Genomic DNA, 27,097 nt, shown 5'->3' on the forward strand with positions numbered 1-27,097 from the left:
ACTGAACACTGCACTGCTGCAAACGATTGCACTTTCGTTTCGTGTGATTCCATTTTCTCAATTGATTTGACGGATTGATTTCTGTCTGGTTTGATTTGCAGTGCTATGCATAGTTTATCAGTTGTTTTCCCGGCGCGCATATTCGTCACCATCTTTGGAGCGCAAGGATTTGGGTAGTGTTTTGTGCCCGTGCTCGGTGCGAACAATTGAAGAAGATTGATTTTGAATCCTGAACATGTGTTCGGGACTGCGCAGAGGAGGACAATCGCATTCAAGCAATCAAGTTTTGGTTTTGTAAACACGCACACAACTAAACCCGGGTTATTGTACGTGACGATTTTCGAGAGGGATGTCGTGGGTGAGGTTAGAGGATGAGAATGTGGATAAATTTGTAACATTTTCCTTCTTCTTTTGACACGTTTGAAGTATGGCTGTCGTAAACTGGCCGTTCTCGAGATGAATCTTGCTTGTGTTAGGTTAGGCAACCGCCACAGAAAGGATTAAGTATTATATCCTTTGTAAATATATTGTACAACATCAAGGACACGATTTCCTTGGATAAGTGTGTACGTATTTGTGTATCCTAACAGACGAAGCTGAGGAACCACAAATCATTATGGGATGGTACGAGCTGTCTCGTTGCAGCGGACCAGCAGTAGGTGCTGACAGTTTTGTTATAAATTCTCTTGCTTCAGCATGATGAACACTCTGTTGCTGCAGATGTTGGACACAATGTCCTTAGAAGTTCTATTGGAAACTTGTGTGCCCCCAACATACAGACAGAGGCTATATTAAACTTGCCTCCACTACCGTGCCAACAACCCTGTTGAGAGTGCTTTGTGAATTTCCTGTTGTCTTTGCTTACAAAATAGAAACATTTTTCTATTGTACAAACATGTATGTTTCACCGACCCTCCTTGACATATTCTGTCACCAGATAGTAAGTATATGCTCGTCCAGAGGAACATGTTGTGGGAGTGAATGTTTCAATTGTTACAGAGCTTAAATTCATCAGCCTCTTCTTTCGGAAACTATGTAGAGTTTTCCAGAACAAAAGAAACAAATTTTTGCGGTTCCCATGTCCAAATCACGGCGCGTTGTCCTTTCTCTCTTCAAATACTCGTGTAATCAAATTTGGACACCCGAGCGAAAATATGCTCTTCCATTAAATCTAATAAAAATCATCGACCCTGAATAAACTTATTTCAACAATTCGATATGGTGAATTAAATCTAATAACAGTAAACACACGCAGCCTCCCGAGCAGATCCTCTTCGCGTCGTCAGCCGCCGTCCGGGGGTTGGTTGGTTTTGAAACTGAGAACCACCACTTAAGCGACTAACCCTCGGTCGTTTGTGCGGTACTTTATGCCACCCTCGCCAAACGTTCCGAATAAACACAACGGTGAAACGGCCTCGTTATGCTTCAACGCTGGCCGTCGTACCAACGACGATGACTACTGCTAGGAATGGTTTTGGCAACCCCTGACTGCTTTCTAGTTTGCGAACGACTGCGTTAGCCTTTTTCCGGCGTGTGGCTTCCCGACCGACCAACCGACCGACCGATGACGACGATGACGAGGGAGGGCGAGAAAATGAATTGAGTCTTAATAAGTGATATTATGTGATTTTCATTCAATTGAAAACATCGCACTTTCTACCCCTCGTCGTTTTTGCGTATGTTGTATGTCGGTTTCGCAGTAGAAATTGCTCAGTTTGGGTGCAGTAATAGGAAATCCCGTTCAATCCCATCCCAGTCAGTTGCAAATTTCAGAGGGTGGTCAGGGGCGCTCTTTAAAGTTTATTATACAGAAAAATGTTTAAATTGAGTGAGTGAATGGTTTTGTGTCACGGTGCCAATTTGTCGAAAGAAATTTACCCAAAAAGCAAATTGACAAAAATCAAGCAAAAAAAAAAAATTAAATTGGATTGACTTAGTTTCCATACTAATATCGTTGCTTAGTAGATTTTTTTTATTATGTTTTTTAAATCATTGCTAAATTATTGTACTACAAAATAGGGCCCATTAAAATATTACTTAATGCAAGAGGTGGAGGGGGGTAGTCTGGCAATAGCGGGGGGGGGAGGTGGAATACAAATTAGGGGAGATATTTCTAAATATAAATGATTGACATGCTGATTTTTTAATGGTATTATACCTACACAGCAAAAAATTCTGAGTTATAATGGTGATATAAACATTCATTCACGTAAACTTGTATTTCATTTCACGAAAACAAGCAACTTGCAAGCAATGTTGTTTTTAAATATGGGCTGTTGTATACAATATTTGCAACATTTCATGAAATGTCTCAGAACTTTACAAGATTTATAATGTAAACTTAGATGAGATGTGACGCTCCTTTTATGTGCATCATATTGAACAGAAATTTACACTACTTTTTCGAACTGTGTATTCCGTGTGTGTGCTATGTTTAGTCATAACTACAATATTGATTTTCTTATAGCGTACTGAATAAGAAACATATTAGTTGGCTTACAATTGAAAAGTATTTGATTTTTTTTTTCAGTTTTACCAAATTCTAAAGAGTGTCAGGTAAATTTTGTAAATTTAAAAGCTATTTAAATTGACGGTTAATCATATGAAGATACACCGTTCGAAAAATTAATGTAAATTTCTGCGAGATATAGCGCACATAAAATTAACGCTAGATTTGGCAAAAATTTACGCGATATTTCTTGTAAATTTAAGCGCAATATCGCATAAATTAGCAATATTGTATGCAATCTTGTAAGTGATTTCACTGTTTATGCCAAGTATAGCTCAAAATTAAACGAAGGGAGATTTTTCGCGATAGTTAAAATTCAGAATTTTATTCTGTGTAGGCAACAAAACATCAGGAAGAATTCAGAAAGCTTCGCTACAATGGACTTTTCCGAAATATTGGTAAGCCTCATTGTAGCGGAACGTGTTTTATGGAGTTAAGAGTAATAGCCACAGTTCGAAAAAGTAGGGTACGTTACTATGATGCACATAAAAGGAGCTTCATATATCATACAACGTGTAAATTTATGATGACATGATATTCCATACATTGTATGCAACCGTTCATCTTTGTTAGCAACATTTCTTGCAAGTTGCTGGTTTACGTGAAAATGAAGTTTGAATGCATGGATGCTTACGTCACCAGTAAAATTCTGATTTTTTTTTGTGTACGGAATAGTACACTGAAAATTTAAGGAAGCGTAAAGTATTATAGCATATAACATCTGGATCAGTTTGAAGCCTTTGTGGTCTCATGAAATATGGTGCAGAATTTGATGAGACCGTTCCAGGTATTAATAAACCCTAAATGCTGAAAAAATTGAACACGCGCAGGACTCACAAATATTATTCATTAACGCGTATGCAGTTATCATTAGCTATTTTATAACGGTAGACATGTGTAGCATTTCCTAAGTAAAAATGACCTCGGTATGGCTGCGAAATGGATTACAATGGATTAGATGGATCAACACAAACATTTGCAAACAGACTTTTAACATAATACCGGCAGGTTAAAATTACCTACTAGATACACACCCTTTCATTATCTTGTTTCAGAAATCTGTAAGTATGTGCAATGCCTAAAATTTGATTAAGAAAATGTATGCCTCATATTGTATAAGAATGAGTGATCTCGGAATGCACGTGCACGAGCAGTTATTCTTCAAATGGGTCACTGGATCTACAATAAAGGATCAAAATGGACAGTAGAGTAGAGTAGAATGAAGATTTGCGTATTTTTATGACGCATTATGTTCAGTGCTTTCGCGTGTTTGGCAACACATAATGTTTTTCCTTTGCACTTTCTACGAAATCTAAAGAACGCTAAATTTACTGTGTGTTTATAGTAAAACCTTGTTAAGGGAGATGACTGGCAATATATGAACAAAAAAAAACCAAATAGCCTGGTACATACATAAATGTAGAAAGTAATAGCCTTTGCATTGAATTCCTATACATGTAAGTATAAATATAAACTGCATAGATTATTCAGTTGCGTCAAGTTGCGCAAATCCTCCTTCTAAGAATACTAGCCTACGCAGTTCAAGAGTAAGTTTAATCAGTGCTACCCAGATGTTGTTCTCTTTCTTACAGCCAACCTTCTGGATCTGCAAATTTATTCAAATCAATACTTTCTCACCATATGAGCACCAATATATCCTATCATTCAATTAACGCCTAGTTTGAACGTAACAGCTAAAGCCGCACAAGCACGCGGGAGAGTACCTAGGGATATCCCCTTGTTTGCAGTTTTCCTCCAACCCTCCCATATATATTATTCGTCTACACAGGAGAACTCGAATCTTGATGACTGTGCGTGATAATATATCCATTATCCGATTAAGTTAAGTGAAAATGCCACTTGTTATTTAGACATTCATGGCCTCGAAGCAGCTTCTTGCTACCACTGACAGAGGGAGGGGGTTTCACCAAAGCTGTAAACCTGATAAAGAGGCTTTCATAAGCCCGTAGGGAATCTGTGCATTTACAGTTTCTCCACCCTAGAAAACAAAACTGGCCGAGCTAAAGAGTCAGTCAAGTTTTTCGACTGCAAAATGGGCCTGCCAGTGTGTTATTTTTCAAATTCTCACCCCTCGACGGCTTGGCAAACGGTGAAGAGGGAAAACCACTTTGGACATCTTCGCCGAACCATGCTGAGCCGCCGAAGGGAGGCAATCGTGCAATTGGAATGGAAAAACGAACAGATGATACAGATATCCTAATTCCCTCCTATATTCGACACCCAGGATTCGGTGCTCTATTATCGCGTTTATATATTTATACGTTGCCTAATGATTTAATTTCCAGCACTGCCTCAGAATGGTCCATTTTCCGAGCTATTTAAGCAGCGTCAAAAGATTTTAATTTCGCCCTTTTCCCCTCTGTCTCTATCGGGAATGGCAAAGTGTCAGGATGAGTGAAGCGTTTTGACACCTCAGGGGAGGTATAGTTTTCGCTTTCAATTTGTTAGATTTTCCATCAACCCGGAATGAGCCTGGCGGCAACCGGAGGGATTGACATTTCTGACAGGCAGGTCTCCGTACTTTGTCGAGCCATCAGGGGATTAGTCTCGCTATTAGCAGCTGTTTCCTTTAAAATTTCAATCCTGAAAGCGCCTGCCTTCCGAGAGCAAAAACGGAACGGAACGGAATGAAAGGGATATCGAACCTCTTCATCTTCGGCCCCTTCAAGTGGGACATTCATCTCAATTTGAAACTCATCACTAATTAAAATCAGACCGATTTCATCAATTAATTAAATATTCCATCCTGGCTGCCATTGATGGTCGGTTCCTTGTGGATGGGATCCGACCACTGCTGATCAAACATCAGAAACCATCAAGAAATATGTGACTACCGCCGCAAATTGTTCTTAAGGATTCTATAATATTCAAATCACACAAAGAGCTCACACAAGGGTCCAGGCCTGGAAAAGCGATGTTGAGAAGGAGTTAAATTTTATTATTATTTAATTCTACTGGATCTAAAGGTGTTTCTGGCTGGAAAATTTTCAGATTCGGGATCGGTCGAACCGAAGACATTTTAAAATTCAATCAATTCAATGAAGCAAGCAAGTTTCACAAGGCGGAAACTGTGGAAACATCGCTGATAAATTGCGCTCCGATTAGATTGTGAACGGCGGAGTGTTGGTCACAACAGCAGCGTGACGACCCTTCGCTTCCGAGAATGGGGAAAATCGATAGCAAATCAATCTTTCCGTAAACGAGAATAAGATTACACAAAACCACTTTATCTTCTTCAAAGAGAGCTCACATGGCAACCACCGATCGACCGGAAGGAAACGTGTGAAGATGCGACCTACTAGGATGATACCTTCTTGCAAAATTACTAGCACCGACGACCCTTTTCCAGACAGACAGGGGCGAAGAGAAAAGTCAGAAAAAGTCATCCACTCGCATTCACTTGTTCGCACATGGAAAGCCACAAAACGGGACCGGAAAGAGGCCAAAGCGGTTCCCGAGACGCGAAAGAAAAATGACCCTTTCCCTCACTTGCTGGCTGTGGTGAAGGATGGTAACTGTTCCCCGCACACTTGGGACAGGATTCAGTGTGTCCTTGCTAGCTTCGCACCGAAAGAGAAAGTGATAAAGTCGATATATTAAGTGAAACGTCGGCTGTCTTTATATTGAATTGTTGTTGTTGTACACACTTCAGAACCATTGAGTTCTCTTGCTCTGCCTGCTGAGATTGAGGCGGATGACTTTCGTTGAAAGGGGAAACTGAAGGATCGCGGTGCGACAGTAACGTGTGACAGCTTAAGCTAACAGAATGCTTCCTGTGACGTCATCTGCGGAGGGTTTTGAATGTTTACCCAGATGAAAGCACCATACACATGTATGTATGTGTGTGTGTGTGATATCGAGAGTACTCTAGGGTTTTGGGGACGAAATGGAGCTGACTGAATAAAACATTTTATGTGAATATACTGTGTCTGCTCAGCAAGCAGATACATATAAATCCTACCAATCAACATCGGGGGGGATTGGTACAGTTGTTTAAATTATGGAAAAGGATGCGTGTATTGGCAGACATAGATTTGCTTTGTTTTAAAGTGCTTGTTTTGGGCCATTATTCAATGGGTAACGCTTTTCCGGCGCTGTTTCAGTGAACAGTATTGAATTGAAATTAGAAACGTATGCTTCCAGCAATGCTCATAAATTACAACACAGTCAAGCGATGGACCGCAGTACTGGGAAACAGGATCCGTGACTTATGTATAAGTGTGCACTTCTATCCGCAAAGTAAACACAACGGAACGGAACGGATCAGCGGCGTACGGTCGGCAGGGGGTGACTTCGATGTTTGATCTCGTGCAAGAAAAAGTCAGAAGGGATCACCACCACCCGAAGAGATGATGTTGATGATAAGGATGCTCATGATTATTGCAATCATTTCACGGCTTTGTGCTATTGATACAATTAAGCGGGAGAAAAGTGTGCCTCCGACGCAAGGCCACAGTCGGATGAGATGGAAGGAAGGAAATGTCGTTATAAGAAGAATAGTAAACATAGCAAAGCCATACAAAAGGCGAGGGTGGATGGAAAGGTTTTCCCGTGAGAAAAAAGTAATTTTTGCAATAGATCAAGTGGAGAAGAAAAATTAGATGGTGGTTTGCGGCCGTTTTCACGGTTGGATACCTTCGTTTTGCAGTCTTGAGAAAGTCGATTGGCTCTTACCTTTGTGATCACGACTCTTGTCCGGATCCATGTCGTCCTTATCCTTCTCGTCGTCTGACACCATCGCATCATCGTCGTCGTCTGTCTTATTCTTGGGCTCCCACGTCATCTTGTTCTCCTTTTTCAGCCGCCGCCGGGCATTGGCGAACCAGGTGGACACCTGTGTCAGTGTCATCTTAGTAATGATGGCTAGCATAATTTTCTCGCCCTTGGTCGGGTACGGGTTCTTTTTGTGCTCGTTGAGCCACGCCTTCAACGTTGCGGTTGACTCGCGGGTTGCATTCTTTCTGCGGGCCGCTAAATCATAACCAGCGCCATATCTGGACAAGATAAAGTAGAAAGAAGAGGACACGAGAAGTGTAAATATCATTAAAGTGACAAATTGTTTCTGTTCACTAAGAGGGCTGCTTTTGTATAGTAAAGCTCTAAGGCGAAACGCTAAATAAATGCTTTATATTTCTCTTGCTGTGCTTTTTTGAATGTTCATTGTAATAAATCATAAGAGTAATATGTCTCTTCTCCGCTTGTAGTCTAAAAGGCGAGCCTTCACAGATCGTCCCAACACGGAGCGCAACTTTCGGGAGTTGGAGCGACACAGGGAGACCCCATAAATAACAACAACAATAATTATTTATTTGTTTGCTCTCCTCGCGACGGGCACTGTTTTGCCTCTCTAAATATACACGAGTGGCTTTTTTTTCCAACCCGGAATGAAATATCACCAGAACTGAGTAATTTATTCTATTTGAAATATTTCGTGACTAATAAATTCATCATCATTTAACAAATGATTACAATATTTCTCTCTCCTCCATTTCTCTCCTTGGTTCTGCCAACTACTGAGCAACAGAAAACGATAATCTTCATCGCTCCAAGGGGGCTGGACCTCTCTTTTTACTGATCGCAGTGACCTATGAATAGTCTCTCCTTCAACTGGCTCAGCCTGCTCTAGTTCGTCGAAAAATATGCATAAATCTAGTAGCCACAGAAGATCTTGGAGATTACTCAATCATAATTTGTTTGAAGAGATTCCCTGTAATCTCCCAGCAACGGGTATTGAGTTTCGAAGAATGTGGAAGACAAATGAAGCAATCTTGTTGTGCCCCCAGCTCCGGTTGAAGACCGGTAGCTGGATTTTAGTCTTGTGATTTGAAAGTGAAAATTTGCTCTTTCAATAGCCCACTCGGACCACCATGGGAGATTGTTGCCTTTTTGTGCTCGAATTCGTGCTGCGCTTCCAGTACAAGCGCTGGGCATTATATTTGTATGATTAACCAAATGAGTATCAATTCATGACTAAATACAGATGTTATCTCGATTGTATTCATGAAATCTGGCCGGTGTTGTTGGTTGGTCTCTTGGTAGCGGGAGTCTCCGCAGGCTTCACGGTAGCCCCATCAGAGATAAGGACAAACTCTTTAAGAAAGTGCTCGCTCAGGACTCTTCTTTTGCGTCTCTTTGTGCGCACGCTGACGCCACACAGCTCGAAGACGAACGAGCACGACAACTATCAGGTCTACCCACCACGGAGCCAGCTACCGTATCGGATGGCATCAGGTCCTCAATTCGTGTGTCGATTATACCGAAGAACGAGATTAATAACAATAATGAGCCATAATTAATTAAGCCTGCAATGAAGTTTGGATCGTTTTTTGGGATAATCAGCATCGGACGGCCTTGCGATGTGACAAGATCATTCGTCAAGACGGATCGAATGGCTTAGGATAATCCACGAGCACCATGTGATTCGTACTCTTCATTTTCAATGTCATTCAGATAGCAGTCAACATTCCAATTGGAATTTGAACTGAAATTCAACGCCTTCCGAGTAAACTGAAGATTTCATTCTCATTCATATCTAGCCAACTTGAATAAGAAACAGATTTGTGCTAAGCGATTTAATGCTATTGCTGCGTATTCAAATTCACCTAACTTGTGTTGAAACGAAATTAAAGCATGGTGATGGGTCCGACGTAGTGGTTAGCATCCATGATTCTCAAACAAAAAGTCACCCTGACCCTAAATGTGTTAATGTGACTATAATACAAAAAAATACAACATATTGCATATTGGGGAATACTGTAATACATCATTAGGATTCCCGAACAAATATTTCCAATTCAACAGTTTAGGTTCTTTTTTGTGAACATTACTGGTGTGCTAACGGAGTTGATAGCTAATTTGCTGCAACGTCAGCATTATTAAAATCTTTTAACATGATGATTTTAAATAATCAGCTACATCTTATCTTAAATGATCATAGATGTACTCTAATTAATTTTACACGTAACGGAATCCATCTCGGACACAAAGGATGAGACGAAAACAAACAAATTATGAAAATAAGTGCTGCAAGATTTTTTTTCCTTGATTTGTTTTCCGTCGATCTTGTTTTCCGCAATGGTACCGACGCCAGGGAGGCAGCTCCCACACCTGGAGCCTACCTTTCGACCCATCAACTCATGGATCGGGGGCCAACGGCTTTACTTTCCTTCCAAAGGAAGACGTGATCAAAGATTTTATGCCTCAGAAAATCCCGGTGGCGCCGACGGGGATTGAACCCAGGCCTTTTAAGGAGAGTCAATCACCCTTACCACTACATCACCGGCACCGCTTAGTGCAGCAAGATTGAAAAGTTCGTTACTCGACGAAAAGTATGTTTGATTGAGCTGAACTTCACGTCTGTTATATCTCAAATTTATTTGTAAATTCAAGCTCGTGTATGTCATTTTCAGAGCACCTACATTTGCATGTTTTTTTTTTCTATGTTGAACATTTTTTGGAGTGACAGATATATCGTTCGAAAATTAATTTAAATTTCATGAAAATGAGCCAAACCTAATGAAATTGGATTTAAAATAAATGTAGGTAATTATGATGATGATGGCTCAACCCCTACAGTGGTGGTTGAAAACATTTATACCTTCGAATGTGAAGCATAGGGCAAGGAATGTGTTGTTCTTATTTCATCCGTGTTTCTGGCATTACATGTATGAAAGTTCGATCACACAAATATCGAGGCAGCAAACAAACTACTTTTACAATGAGTCAAATATTCAATTTTTCGCTTTACTGACAATCACTGAGAAGCGTGCAGCATGAACGATGAGGAAGTGAATTTATTAAATCTCAAAATCAAGCGCATTATTTTGATCTGCTAGTGCTGTAGTCTCGATAACAATAAAATGAAAGGGCAATGTCCAGATATGGAGAGATGATTTATTTATAATTGTATATTCCGCAAATATTTAAATCGTTTTTCAAACGACATTAAATTCCAAACTTCTTTTTGATTTTCTTATTCACATTGTCAATGTGAAAGTTGAACTCACCATCAAACAGAGACGTTCTCATTTAAGGAATGTAACATTGAAAATTTGACACGTTGTTTCACGACAATCATTCTATATTTTTGAAGCGTATGAGCACTATCTACATAGTTTACGTGTCGAAAATTCGAGTACAGTTTATCCCACTGCATTTTGTTAGTTGGCCTCAATTTGAATTTGAGATTTAAATTAAAATAATTGCACAGTTGGTGCCTCGATAAAAGGATAGCCTAAAACTAAATGTTATTAGATTGTATCTGTTTATACTTAACCTATCTCCTTAGAGAACGCAAATCTTCATTCAAGTATCGCACAGCATCATCTGAAAAATTATTGATGTCACAAAATAGGTAAACATGTCGCATGTCATTAACTTTCAAACCCTCAACGTCTGATACTAAAACTATAATAACTCCGTCATGTCTGAACAGATTTTTTATCCATCCATCTAATTAAAAAAGTTTCAATAAGCTTTAAATTATTTTGAAAAAGTATTTTTATTTTGAAAATATTTTGAATTGAAATGAGGTAGTTTTTACGTGGGGGTTGGGGGGAGTTTGAGAGTTAATATGCATAAAAAATAAAAGGGGCGATCATACACTTCCCTAGGGCACTCCAAGGTTATTCCCTAAGGGATTAGAAACATAATCATTGAAGTATGATGAGTTCTATTAGACAAATAACTTTCAAATCATGTATATACAGTACTCGTAATTTCATTGCGCTTGATTGTTTTTATAATAAGGGCATAGAAATTGTGTCAAAAACGTATTTTAGATAACTAAAAACAGCAGCAATCGTGTCTTTAAGTTCCAAGCTTATTTCACCTTAGCTACCATTCCGATGTTCCGATTGTTCTGGTTTCAACGATGGGACGCAACTCTTCGGCTTTAATCGTTTCAACAACTTTTTGTATATGAATAACTCAGGATTCCTTACACACCTGTGGCACGTGCCTTGTTAGCAATGATTGATTAATAAGGTCCAGCAAGATGTGACTAATGACATGAAAGCAATCTTGAATAACTCTAGCATTTTTATTATCTACTCCAGCCGTGTTGTCTAATTAAAATCAAATAGAACTATTTGTCCATAAAATGAAATTGGGTGAAAACTAAAAAAAAACGAGAAAATAACCAAGGAATCAAAAATAACTCCAAATGACAAAATGACAAGCGATCACGCTTTGTCGTAAATGGGAAGCAACAGTTATATAATATTTTTCCCTTTTTTCATGACAAACAGTCTCTGCAACACAGCTCACTCGGGCCGGTAGAAGGAAACTTCCAATTTTTTGGCAAGCTGCTTCATGAAGTTAAACCGAAGATGATACACGTGTGATAATGGGATTTTGTTTTGTTATGTCTTTTCTCGATTCCAATAAAGATATATCCTAAACCATGTATATTGCAACAAAGCAGGCTAGCAATATATAATTATCCTTCTTCCACTCCGATCGAGCTGTGTTGCAGAAAGAGTTTGTCGTGGAAGTCGTAGCAAGCCTTTTGTCTATATCGTTGGTAGCTTTATGTATTTGGATTCGCTGCTTAGAAGCAATTACTTGTGTTAACTGTTCTAATGTTTCATTAAAGGTTGTGGACCGTGGCTCGCAGTTACTAGTATTTATTAAATATTTTAAATTTTCCATATCTCTTTGCTATTGCTTTGATTCTGAGGAATCTTTCTCAGAATATAACCACAACGAGTTATCTTGATCGTTTGTGAATATTTAAAACGCGTGACCGTGTACCTGTTCCAATGATTATCACTATTTGATCTACAAAACTGTTTGTAGAATTACGTTTAGGGCGCAAAAAATCCTAAGTGTACCAGCTGTTCGAGTTATTCAAAGAATTAAAGTTTTGTTCAACTTATTGATTGGTACATGATATCAAAGCACTAGTAAGAACTGCTGTAGATTGATCTAAATTACCGACCTGCTTCGAATATTTCCTCCAGCACAGCACTTCAATTTTGAAAACTATTAGTTATCATTATTTTTGTAATCTGAAGTAATGTAGAAAGTATCATCACACTCGATCAACTGTTTTAATGGTGGATATAGATCAGCGTAAAATTTCGGTTTTTGATCAGGCTCACAGGGATCGTATTTAACTTTATGAATACTCTCGAAAGTGATACATAATTTCTAATTTCTTTCCACCATTGGGACACTGGGGGGGGGGGGGGTACCTTTCACCATCCCTCTCCAAAGGGGGAGTTTGGTAAAGAGAGATGAAAAAACCGATTTGTACCTTCCTTAAAAGTTGTCCTAGCTCGCTATTCTACTATCTATATGCAATTTTCACACTGCCGTACTCTAACGGAACCATCAACTCTATACTTTCATCTACTCCATCTATCGTATAAAAATTACCACTACAGTCTGTTATTTGAAATTAGCATCTTCAACTATTAAAATTGAATTTGTGAAAATTTTGGAGGATGATGTCTCCCCAAACATAGTTTAATATTTTTCATACGGATCTCAAGTTTAAGTGTGTTTTATTTTGGGATCATGACTCTCCTAACTGAATTTCCAACTTCAAATCAAACTGAACAAAAGCTCAAAATAAACTGCACCAATTAAACAATTGATTATAGTTATTCAAAGCTTTGAGCTGTGAAAAGTTGATACATTTTGGTTGAATATTTAAAACGTTATTAAGAATATTCAAGTGGGGGAAAAAAGTCTTAGGGAGTGAATGTTTTTTGAGTGCTTTTCTATTTATATCATTTGATTTTTTTAATCATTTTAAAAAATACTAAAGGGCTACCGCTGGCATTTGAACCCTGACGTTTGAGAGTATTGAGCTGATAAATATTCGTGTCTATGTCTATCTCTTTCAGGAAGAGCAGTTGCAAAAGAATGAAGTAACGCTTTGTGTGGGGGTGCACAATTCAACTTAGTTGCAAAATAAAAAAAGTTTCCCCTACTCCTCTTACTTTCTTCACTCATTTTAAACTATGACGACAATTCATTTAATGAGATTCCTTTGAAAATTTTTTGAAATAGGTGGGAGTTTTGTCTTCATTGGATGCTTTGTGAACGATTGTCGTTTAACTTAAATTCAATTTAACATGTAGACCAGGAATTTGTTTAGGTTTTCTACACCGTGTTATTCAAATTGGAACATAACAGTTAAATAATCACATAGTGGATAAGATTTGGTGCATCCTTCTATGCTAATATCAGATTCATTAGGTCTAGCATAAATAAACCCTCTTATCTCGACCCTGAGACCCTTTTCTCCATTTTAAAAATCACACGGTAGTTTTTGTTTTTCGCAAAAGAACATTATATACTTTAGTGTGAGTTGGCTTGGTGCGTTTAAGCTTTACACTCGGATACTTTTAGCAAGACTTTAATTCTGATCCTAAGATTTTTGTCTAAGTGTAGAAAAACTTTATAACGAAAATCAATTGAATGTTTGAAGCATTCAGTTATTCTGTTTGGGAGGTAATTATAAGAGAATATATGAATTAAATAACATGAAATGAAAGTACACCTAATCAACCCTCACTTCTCCCATCGTCTCGTGTTTCGTACACCTATTGAAGAGCGTGTTAAACAATATTATGTACAATCTTCTTCTTTCTTAAAATGTAACATAATAAAAGTATTTGCTCTGACTGCTAAGGAATCACTGACAAAAAAAAATCGAAATTGAAACACAGTTAAAACATTATTTCAGTATAATTTGTCCTTCTATTCCAAATCTTACAAAATTATAGCACATTTTGTAATGAACTTAAATTTTTACAGAATTTGTTATTATTTTGAAGTGTTTTTTTCACACCAAGACCCTGAAAAAAAATTTATATCGAGATTAATTATTAATAACAGGCGTTTAAAGAATGTTTTTATTTTTTAGTTATTCCTTTCTGGTTGGGAAGCAGCCAATATTTTTTTCGAAAAAGAACCAAAATTCATCAAAATCAACACTGCACATATTTAACTTTTTGCAAGCGAATTAAAACGCCGTAACTTTTATTCACTAGTGAAATCTGCTGCAAAACTCGAGCAATTTCCATTCCATTATGAACATAGTAATCAAAACAAGCAAGATACAGAAGATCAGATGCTTTAGGGTTTGTCAAAATTTGCTGTAACTAACATTGGTTTTTGTTATCGATATAGCTCACCCATGATCACTAAATAATAGGTTGAAACAGGTTTTCATGGAAATGGTCATGTTGTATGAAAACGCCCATTTAAACTTACAACTTGCAAGCAATATTCCTCTCACATGCCTGGTTTGTGCGACATAAATCGTAATTTTAGAAGAAATTATAAAATAGGTACGCTTGGAATATGCAGAGTAAGCTCAATGACCTAGCCGAACGGTCCTCTGTAGTGGGTCTCACAATCAACGTCAACAAAACCAAATCGTTGGATATCAACAAGGGCAACCCTTCCAACTTTACGGTAGCGGGGCAAGCAGTGGAGAAGGTCGAAAGTTTCCAATATCTTGGCAGCCAAATAGCGTCGGACGGTGGGATCAAGATCGACATAGGTGCACGAATCAAGAAGGTTGGGCTGCCTTTGCGAGTTTACAAAATGTATGGAGATTCAACCAGATAAGTCAACGCATCAAAATCCGAATTTTCAACTCGAACGTGAAATCTGTGTTGTTATACGCCAGCGAGACGTGGTGTGTATCAGCGGAGAACACTCAAAAGCTGCAGGTCTTCATCAACCGTTGCCTGCGGTATATAATTCGTGCCTGGTGGCCTCAGAACTGGATCTCGAATGCCGAGCTCCATCGTCGATGTCAACAGAAGCCGATAGCAACAGAAATTCGAGAGCGAAAGTGGAGGTGGGTCGGCCACACACTTCCACGGGGCGGAAACGAAATCTGCAAGCAAGTGCTGGATTGGAATCCGGCAGGACATCGCAGCAGAGGCAGTCCCAGGGGCTCATGGCGGCGGAGCCTCAATAAGGAAATTAAGCAAGTCGATAGGAATCTGACCTGGGCCCAGGTCAAGGCAAAAGCGAGCAGCCGCCCAGGATGGAGGTCTTTCACGTTGGCCCTTTGCACCGCTGGTGGTGCACAGGACCCTTAAGTAAGTAAATATGCTTGGAATAGGATCTCTATAGGAAGGTGCTATAGTATCCCATTTTACTCATTTTATTCTAGGATGTTTCATTATAAGAGTAGCTGGTCATTAAAGGGATAAGCCAATTTCATTTTAAGGCAATACTTTGAATGAAATCCATTTTCCGGTAATGTACGAGACTGGTTGTCCATTCCACTTCTTAGCTTGGTGTGTACTAAGCATAGTCAGTCATTTTATTTGTCATGTTCTACAGTTGTAAATTGAGGAAAATGATCTGATAACAAAGTGAAACGATAAACAGAGGAAAAATATTTGTACCTAATAATATATAATCAAACGCACGAAAACTACATGTTTTTTCCGTGCGGCCGCAAGTTTGTGCTGGCGTACAAACGTCAGTAATTCGGTTCTCTATTGTGCAGCTTCTGGCCGAGAGGAAATATGGAACGCGTGATAATAACGTGTCGCATGCATTCAGCCCTTTCTGCTGATTTGTGATCAGGGTTGTAGCGCACGACATGCACACAATCACTGTTTCTGGTTGAACGTGTTGATTTGAACCCTGAATTTGTACCACCATCACGGAGGAAATCTATCGCCATTTATTGCAGTGCTGCAATTAAATTCCAGGCTAATGTGTGCGCAATTAATAGCTAATAAAGTATGATAATTTGCATGTCCCAGGATCTGAAAATAAGTATCCATACTGGAAAAAGGTAAACAACCAGGATGGAAAAGAGCTTTTCGATGTCCGTCACGTAGTAAGTGCAGTGCTAACGTGATCGCTTGTCGACTGTAAATAGTGGTTGTGACATCACTCTAGTATGCCATGAAGCAACGCAACCCACGGACGAGTGGGATCGATTGCTCTGCACTAGGAGGCCCCACGAGGGAACGAACAGTCACAGACAAAACCGGAGAACAAGTGACAAAAGGAAAATAAATCCTTTCCAAGTGGAAATCTTTACGATTGTGTTGAACATGTTTTTCGATGCGAAGGGACAATTGAAGAAAAGCGATAAAATGAAGAAATATTTTCCCCAAGTGTATCGATGCAGGTCCTGGAAATGGTTACATTTCCATTAAACGATGTCAACGGAGGCACATTGGAAGATTCTTGGAGGAAATAAGGGAATGGTGTTTCAGTTTTACAGGAAAATATTAAACTAGTTTTGATCGAAGTGCTGTTATGCTGACGGAAAACATATTTTATGACCCAGTCAGAAATACGGGAATAACAAGGTGTGCTGCATAGATGTTTGCAATTAAGAAAAGTTGTGTTTGCACTAAATCACATTGCAGAATAAAGAGTTCTAATTTGATTACATGACATTTAGTGTAATTTGATTACAACTGTAGTATGACCACACGTTTCTATTCCAACGGCGGTGTTAGAAAGCACATGTATCGTGCCAGCGCTTTTGACAGTCTCACTAATAGACCTTTTGGACTTGTCATAAGTTGAATGGGCATAAAAACTAGTACCGAGCTCCAACGAACATTTGTTATCTCACAATTATATAATTATCGAAATTACTAATTAACAACTCTAATAATACTACTAGATAATGACTGTCACCGAGCTGCTGCAAAGACAAGGGACCGGCAGCAGGTAATTTGTGAGCAGGAGATAGTGCACTTTTTACATACGACTGCAACCAAGGCTGCAATTGCCCAGTTCAGGCATATAAGGCGTGCGCGCGTACACGGACAACGTAGAAAAAAAAAGCTCAATAAAAACACATATCGCGCGTACACACCATTAACATGCATGTTCATAGAATTATAATCGCAAATGAATATCATTTTGTTTCCACAGAGACGATCGGGTGCGCAATGCCTGGCTTATGGCCGTCCGTCCGGGGGACACATGCAACCAAAAACTTGCCCTACTGTGTTGTAGCGTGAGAGAAACAGCGGGTGACATAGTGACCATAGGCTGCACGGGATCGCCCGGTAATTTATTGCACAAACACGCTGTCTCTCTCAGCTTTTCAGTGAGATGGTTCACTACGTTTGTGACCAAAAACTAGCATAGCGCAGCAAGAGCAATGCAAGTCATAATAGAGGACAATTTATTCATTTAATGATTCATCATGGTTTTAATAAAGAGTGAAAAATGAGATCATATTGTTCGGATTTTCAAAATGTAAGGACAGTACAGAAAGCTCACGTCCTGTCAACTTACCGGCTAAATACATGTGTTCATCAACTCAAAATCACCTGCTGACGACTGACAACAATAAATCATTATAATTAATGTGAATATCGTGATGGTGAAAAATAGATTTGAGTAGCGAATTATTTTAGCGATAATCACATTTTCATGGAGTGATTGATGTTTTATCTATTTATTGGAGTTGTACGTATTTAGCCAAAATAGCTGTGAAAATCTCAGGAACCAAACATCATATAAAATAAATTTAAATTGCACACCTCCTCATAAAACTATTTCCAGAAAATCTGTAGAGCAAATCAGCAACAGAACTTGTCTAGCGAGTTCGATGTCGAAAGTTCTCGCAAAGTTCTTCTTTAATACAAACACTTTACGAAGCCCTGTCCTCATCCTTAATGCTATTGATTATTCAACCTCTGTAGAAAAGCAAGACAACAACTGGTAGAAAGAGCAAGAGAAAGAGAAGGCAAATGCACCAGGAACAAGAATTTCATCTAAAAGTTTCTTGCTCAACCAATTTTCCCTCCAGAGCAGAAATCTATTCCCCAGTTACTCTGATGTCTCCCCAAACAACGACCGCCAATGGTTGTTTCAGACAACATCTACCCTACTCCAGCGGAGGCAAAGACGGGAGAAAATTTTAAAACAAGAAGCGAAGCGAGTACGGAACTAAATTCATTTTCCGGAGGAGTAAAAGTTTTCCTTTCGCACAGGAAAAGTCACTTCCTGTCTTCCTCGAGTGCTTCCAGCACTAGTAACAAACAGCTTCCTTAATAAATTCCATCTTCGTCTCGCTTCCGAAACTCAAACGGTGTAGCATGAACAAGAGCAAGCATACTCTCGGGCCGTAAAAATGAATGTGAAACAATAGATTTAATAGTGATTCTACAGCTACTTCTACAAGAAAAACTTTCTCCGTCGTCCTTGTCCCGGCATCGCGGCTACGACGACGACGACGACGCCGTCGACAGCAGCAGATCCGACGGAGCGAAGGAGAGCTTTTGACATTTTCTATAAATTTCAATTAAGCTCAACACATGTATCATCCCGGCACGATAGTTCCATCCCGTTCTGTCTGCTCAGAGTGGCGAGAGTTCGCACGCGCGCACTTTAAATTCCAACATGGCTCATATCACACATCGGTTCTCGTGTTCAACAACTCCACCGGGGACAGTAAAAAAATCAGCATGCCATCACAGCAAACCATAGCGGTGACGCGACATATAGTCACATCGCAGCATTCCACGATGAGTTTGATTTTATTTTTGAGCAATAGGGAAAAATGGCTGCTCTGAGTATCGTACTCGGCAGATTGGTTTTAATTTTAGATAAAACTATGTCATCGTTTTTTTTTCTTTGCTCTCAGAATCTCGTATTTAGCAAGTGACGAACTGCAGCAGTGTGATCTGATGTGCACTGGCAGGATGCAATTGAGCGAAAATTTGGCACCGTTGTTGTTACTCGTCGATCTGTGATTGCATGGTGAGTGTGTTGTTACGGTCACAGATCCCCGTACGGGTACATCTAAACAACCTAAATTTTTCACCCCTGTTGTTATACCGTGCAAACTACAAACTATGAACGGATTTTCCTGCGGCTGACCGAACTGCTACGGAAAGTCAGCGGTTGCTTGTTTAGCAAAGCTGATAATCACATTGTTGGCAGCGCTGTGTGGTAGTGGTCGGTGCAGGGTTGTACACCGTGTTGCTATTTTAGAATGCAAGTTCGGCAAACGTGCGGAAGCGATTTTTATTTTGGGATTGAGCGAGCGCATTCCAAATGTGGCATGATGGCTTTGATTCAATGGATCGAGTAGAGCTAGGATTACATCAGGTATTTTTAAATGGTATACCTATATTGTTTAAATGATTCTCGATTTAGATGATAAGAAAATGCCATATTGAATTGCTCCGGGGCTTAAGCCAGTAGACTGGCCTACATTTATATGAGAGATTTTTCGTGCCATTAGGTGAGAAAACCACTCTCTGAAAATTTCAGCTCTTTCGGATGTAACAAGAGCTGGCGCTTTTGGCATAAATTTTATATGGGCGTATTGATCGACATGTATGGAGAAATAACACTCATTCACTCTTCTGTGCATACAACTGGTTCAGCAAACACGTTTAAGCTTAGAATTTCAGCACATGTAGCTTAAAGTATAAGGAACAACTTTGCTCAAGACAGCATTACGATTCAAGTTACAATTATGGAGATATTCATTCTTTAATTTATATGTGCATTTTGAACCAAAAAGAGGCAGCTCACACAGATAGAAATTCTGAATTTTAATAGTGATGTAAACATTTATTCACGTAAACTTGTATTTAATTTCACGCAACCGAGCAACTTGTAAACAATGTTGTTTACAACAATGGGCTTTTGTATACAATATTTGCTACATTGCATGAAATGACTCAGTACTTTACATGATATATAATGTAAACTTATTTGATATATGACGCTCCATTTATGTGCATCATACTGAACAGAAATTTACACTACTTTTTCAAACTGTGTAAGCAACGTATCAACAACATAACAATTAAAAAATAAAAGTTCATATTTTCCACAGGCTAACATCCATACTCGTTTCATTAGGTTAGATTACCTCTCTCTGAATTGTTCAGCTGGCGCTTTAGGTTTAATGTTTATATTAGGGATTTGGTTGAAATTTTCATATAAAAAATTCTCATATACATTCAAAAGCCAATATTTCAACAAAATTAACTGGATGCAAGAGGCAGTCTTCAGCAAATGTATTACTTATTCTTTTATTTTTTTATTTTTTTTTTGTTTTATTTATAAAAAGTCGTCGGCACAAATAAGAACCCTTAAGTCTTTAAGAATGAAGAAAATGTCATTGACAAACAATATAAACAGCAGAGAGCCAAGATGAGAGCCTTGGGGTACTCCTGAGGAAACTTGAATAGGATTTGATTTCTTCCCATTGAATCTAACTATTTATTGATGATTAGTTAGATAAAATTGTATAATTCCCAGTTTTTGCAATTTGAATGTTAATGTACAGGGTCCGTGACGAATTTTTGCAGTAAATGGCATATTTGAGAAAAAATACACCAGTTAGTTATTCTAGCAATGAATTTTGTGCGATTTATTTTCTTTCGCAACATATGGAAGTTGTAAGTAAATTTATTCAAAAAAAATTGCCTTCCCTTTCGACGACTGTAGTTAGACGCTTCCGGAAACTGCAGTATGCACGTTTTAAAATATTTCGATCCATAGATGTCATCACTGCCTTGATTTTAGCTTTTAGCGACTTAAGTGGGGTGTGAGGGGTTCTATTGGTATCCCGTTGGACGACGCCCTATACAAAATAATCCAACGGATTGATATCGGGACTGCTTGGGGGCCAAATTTCTTCCTCCCAAATTTACGAAATATTTTCCGCAAGCCATTTCTGTGATTTATTAGCAGTATGAGCAGGTGCTCCGTCTTATCATTTTCCCAAGCCTTTTTTTAATATTATACACTGTTCTTTCAGACACATTTACCGACCGAATTATTTCTTTCATGCATACTCCGGCGCGCAACAAAGCGACAACGGCTGACAGATTGCTCTCTTGTTTCGACATCTTTACGTTCACTCAACATTGTTTGTTTAAATCTTACACCTAACAGTATAAGCTATCCAGTGCTGCCAAATATATCTAAATCATGATGCACAAGCATGATAAATTACTATTTGAAATTTACTGCAAAAATTCGTCACGCACCCTGTATATCATAGGTACACAGATAAAAATTCTGAATTTTAATAGTGATGTAAACATTCATTTACGCAAACTTGTATTTAATTTCACGCAACTGAGCAACTTGTAAATAATGTTGTTTACAACAATTGGCTTTTGTTTACAATATTTGCGACATTTCATGAAATGTCTCAGAACTTTACACGATTTATAATGTAAACTTATATGATATGTGACGCTCCATTTATGTGCATCATATTGAACAGAAAATTACACTACTTTTTCGAACCGTGTATGTCAACGCGATGAAATGCCTTGCTGTCTGTATAGAGAGCTTTTATATGGTTTCCATTGTCCATTGCAATCAATGAATAGTTGAAAAATTCGAGTAAATTTGTATTTGTAACGTTTAACAAATTTTTTTTTTCACGTTTTTTTGTACTTTAGACTATATACTTTCATCCCCCCAAGCCGTTTTCCGATCAGCGAATTCGGTGTCCAGGCATAGCTGACTAATGGTAAGAACCCCCAAATGGTTTTAACTAAAGTCAAAACTTTAAACGCGTTTTTCTCGAAACCACATTTTTTTTATCGGGCGAAGATTTTTCTCAGAAACTATAAGAGATATTGACTTGAATCTTTGCGCATTTTGTTCCTTATTAAATTCTTTGGAGCTTCTCCCACTTTCAGCCAAAAATATTAACATTTAACATTGTTTGAAGCACCTTAAAGCTGCAAAAAAGCGGGCTAAAAATCGCCTGTTTTTTCATATGGCCGCCATTTTGTTAATTTGCTAGATTTTTTGCTGCCAACGGGATAAGCTCCAGAGAATCTTATGCAGATTATTAATTTCATCACGAGATCTGTTTCAGATGAAGCCGTTCCAGAGAAAAGTCTTCGCCCGTCCAGGCGTTTGCGGCGAACAGGGGTCTGTTTGCCGCCATTTTGTGACGTCAATAATGTCTTTTTTTATGTCGAAAAAAATTTATTTGTAAACTTTAATGTTCAATAAACAAGAATCCCAAAGAGTTAGGCGCATTACTATTCATTTTCCTTGAAAAAAAAATAATTGAAAAACAGGCCGAAAAAAGGCAAAAGATTGGGAATACCCCCTTAAGTCAGATACCGAAAAACCGTACACGCGATATTCGATATTACTCTCGTTCTATACGTTAAACATAACGTCTGATATAGTGCGCATATTGTGCGAATTCAACTCACTGTGTTTAACGTACAGAACAAGAGTAAAATCGATTGCAACGTGTGGGGTTTTCCGGTTTTCTACTGTGCCGATAATATTCTATGTTTGATTTGATGAAGCAGTCGTTTTTTTATAGATGTTTTAATAAGTTTAGTATTGCATTGGATTGGCATTTTTCGAAGGCCTTGTAAATAAAACAAAGTGATCAATTTGCCCCCGGATTATGGTACTAATTCACCTCCAAGTTGCAAACTAAAATTTTTACTTAATCATTCCATTAAACAGCTATGCTTTGGATACCCATAGGAAATCAGTTTAAACTTCTGGGTCCCCGTCCGATAGTGAATATGAAATGAAGCTATTTAATAATATACGAGAAGGACATTTGTCACCAGTGAACGGATTGTACATCAATATTTGATATATCTGCATGAATAACGTTAGTCAATTCACAATCTTCTTTGATGTCTGCGGGAAGGTAATTTTGAGTTAAAAGTCTTAAAGTAGATGTTATTTGCTAACATGTAAATAATGTACCTATTTGTGACTTGATTTAGTTGTCAGAATATGAAATTATGCTTTTTATACTATACGAGAAAGATATGTACTACAGGAAGAGGTGTTTTTGGTTAACTAATCAAACTGCATTTCAAGCGATGTCGGTTACGTAAGGTCTTGTCCATCTAGCTTATCCAGTTTATTTTTATTTTTTTGATCATACTCTGAAACTTCTTTAAAAAGTTTCATTAAGAGGTTCAACTATAATTATCAAGACCCATACACTATTGATACACATATGATACATTACATATGTAAGACCTATTATCGAATACTGTAACCTAGTATAGAATCCGAACATTGTCGTATATGAGGAACGCATAGAATCAGTCCAAAAACAATTCCTTTCATATGCCCTTCGCAAAATGAATTGGACCGCATTTCCTCTTCCATAATATGAAGCACGCTGCATGGTCATCAACTTACAAACCCTCAAAGAACGCCGCGAATTCGCAATGCTATTCTTCATCAATGCCATTATTTCACATCGAAAAGAATCATCAGAATTACTCTCAAAATTAAACTTTTACACACCCTGTCGTCATCTTAGAACACGGAAATTATTCTCAGAAGAATCACGCCGAACAAATTACCCTATCAATCGAATGAATTGTAACCATTGAATGTAGTCTACTTTTGTTTGACGAAATAAACTAATATGTAGTTAAAATATATCATATGTCCGATACAACGGCGCCGGTGGTGTAGTGGTAAGCGTGATTACCTCTCACCCCAGCAGGCCTGGGTTCAATCCCAGTCGGCGCCGCCGGGATGTTCTGAGGCATAACATCTCTGATCACGCCTTCCTTTGGATGGGAAGTAAAGCCGTTGGTCCCCGGTTCATGAGTTGATGGGTCGATAGGTAGGGTCCAGGTGTGGGAGCTGCCTTCCTGGCACGTCGGTAGCATTGGTGCTCAGCACGGAAAACAAGATCGACGGAAAAAACAAACCAAAAGGAAAAAAAAAAAATATGTCCGATAGGTATTAAATTCAATTGGCTTCGATGGGAGCAATAAACTGGAACAGCTCACAAATTGGAACATCCATTGTCGAGAAATCACTTATGTTTTCCGATCTCGTTGAGCTGAATCGATGGGTATTATAACACATGATCCTCCGTGCCTCGGATCTAAAATATGTTTTTAAGTGATAACCTTTTAGACACAGCCCAGTAAGAGAATGTCAATAAATATCGGTGCAGTTCTATCCACTCAGTATTGTAGAGCGCCTGGGATAGAACCCACGATGTTCTGTTCAGTATGCGAGGCCCCTGCCCCAGCTCAGTCGGTAAAGGCGCAGCTACAAAGCAAGACCATGCTGGAGGTGGCTGGGTTCAATTCCCGGTCCGGTCTAGGAATTTTTCGGGTTGGAAAATTTCTCGACTTCTCTGGGCATAGAAGTATGATTGGACTTGCTACACAATTATACCAATGCAAAAATGGTACAGGCATCGAAAGCTCTCAATTAATAACTGTAGAAGTGCATCTAGAACACTAAGTTGAGAGCACGCAATTAGCTAATATGCGATATGCAATAAGCTTGAAATGAGAAGAAGAAGAAGAAGAAGAAGAAGAAGAAAAATTAGAAGAATCAGAGACGGTCTCTACTAGGCCAACGATCCCCTTACATCAAAACAAATTACTGATTTTTTTCTGAGTTTTTGAAACAAGGTGCACTAAAATTGGGTGCAATCTCATCATTTTTTATTAAGAACATAGACTATACAGCTTCAGTGGATTATAAAAACTGTACATGAAAGATATTTGTTGCAGCGAAGACAAATAAAAATAATATAGGGGAAATGCAGGTAATGTCGGCCTAAATAAGTGTCCCTAATTTGGGCCCATACATAAATTCAGCAATCGACTAAATTTTCAATAGCAACCAAAAATATCCATTAGTACCGTCCCATTAACGCGTTTATCTAGATAAAATTGATAAATAGCAGGGTTTTAGCGATGGGCCCAATCTTAGATCCATAGGCCTACATTAGAGACATTTCCCCTACTAAGTGGCTAAAATATTGTTACGTTTCACATAGCGAATGGTATTCGCTTACTGAAATGCTTTTCAGATGTCAAACTTGTTGGCATTTAAAAAGCATCGAGGTGCATCTGACTTTTCACGACATTTCGATATTGCACAATGTTGACAGATAAATGTCCTTTAATTGAAATGTGCTGAGGACTTGCAGTTAAAATACAATTCAGGCCTATCTCTTAGACAACCTCTATAGTGTACTCAAAAGGGACATGCGCTTTTACCACCATCATATAAACGAACATTGGAATGTACTTGGAATGTGACCAATAAGTAGAGCGGTTTTGAAAGGGAATTCAGTCAATACTAATCCCCGCTATAATAGTCGGCCCAAAATGTAATAATTATTGAACACGAACTTGGACATGGATGTGAACATAAGTTACATATACATTATACCAACGTAATAACGAATTGAGAAATGATAAAAATAAAAAAAACATGTTGTTTTAAAAAGTTTTTTTTTTATATATTTCGAATAGTATCAAATATAAAATTGAAAAAGTTGAGTACAATTTTTTTATGCACTTAAAATGAGTCAAGAATTCTAGTAAAATAAAACAATTTCACGTGGTAGTGAATAATTGAATGCATTTGTGCCTCTTTTACCACAGCTTAATTCTATCAATCATATGCATATACTCTATTTCTAAATAAACAGAGAAACTTTATCAACAAAACTCCATTCCAGCCAAGGTCGCACGGTTGTCAATACTGAACAAATCAACTACTCCATTTCCGTCCATCTAATAGGCAACGTTAGAATATGTACAGTCCTCTCGAAAACCTTATCCTTTAGTCCCGTGGTGAGGGCAAATGATATCGATGTTCTCGGAGCAATACAGTTTTATCTATGCCATTTAACGTTGCTAACAATGATGTTTATCTCGTTTACACTCGCTACGGTTCGAGCTTTTTTTTGCGTGTAACATTTTCATCCACTTTTTTACATTTCGAAGCACTTTACTTTGCTCGGAATTACATCCATACACAGATAGCGATATGCGTATAAAATTGTCCACAGACATAAAGCCATCGGTAAAGCGAGACTCAACAGCTCGTATTGTTATGCTCTGCCTTGAGGAAAAACATCCCGAACGAGGGAGTAAGAGAGTGACGAGGCATTCTCAGTTCTATTGGCCGCCCGGGAGGGAAACCATACAGGTCCGCACAAATGAGCGAGCGAGATGGCGACAACATAAAACTTGTTATGAAATAGTCATGCGCATTTATGTATATATTGTTGGATTGGAAATTGCGAGCAGCAGCATGCATACATCCCAGACACGACAACAAGACCGGGACCAGGCTCACACTGGAGAACAACCAAAATGTGCTGTCTGACGCTCTCCGACCATCCGACCGACCGACGGCCGGTTGAACTGTTGATCGGTACTATAACCGGTACGTGGGAAAGCGCAGGCAGGCTGGCAGTTAGTAGAGTGTACTACAAAACCGAAAAAGCATATCGTAAGAAGTGGTAGAACACGAAAAATTTAAATTTTCCCTTTTGTCAGTCTGCCCTTTTTCTCACTTTGTCGTGGGTTTTGTAGAAATCACTAGAACAGTTTGGGGCACGGTTTTTGCTAAGAAAGACTCGAAGGAATTTCCACACCATTAGCATCCTATTCGGGGCCCAGCAGTAGTGAGAGTGTGTGTTGTATTTGCTCGGTATCGAATATGGAGGATATCATACGTAAGTACACACAACTATACACACAAATACAAGCAGTGCACATGGGACATTTTCATCAACGTAATTTTATCTCACGGCCTATGCTGCCTGCCGCCCGTCCTCTCTCATTGCTCGTGCATGGA

The 27,097-nt window shown here is 38.6% G+C and overlaps 1 protein-coding gene across 3 annotated transcripts in view; it reads right to left on the reverse strand.

Moving 5' to 3' along the window:
* Positions 1–27,097, reverse strand: part of LOC135703024 (homeobox protein araucan-like) — a 232,970-nt gene that overhangs the window by 17,281 nt on the left and 188,592 nt on the right. For all 3 annotated transcript variants that reach the window (XM_065224120.1, XM_065224119.1, XM_065224121.1), the window contains one exon: positions 7,205–7,524. In XM_065224120.1, the coding sequence (XP_065080192.1) occupies positions 7,205–7,524 (320 nt within the window). The remainder of the gene's footprint in view (positions 1–7,204; positions 7,525–27,097) is intronic.

Source organism: Ochlerotatus camptorhynchus, unplaced genomic scaffold, assembly GCF_037179485.1.
Source record: "Ochlerotatus camptorhynchus isolate MF236.1 unplaced genomic scaffold, CSIRO-AGI_Acam_v1.1 ptg000205l, whole genome shotgun sequence".
Taxonomy (NCBI): Eukaryota; Metazoa; Arthropoda; class Insecta; order Diptera; family Culicidae; genus Ochlerotatus; species Ochlerotatus camptorhynchus.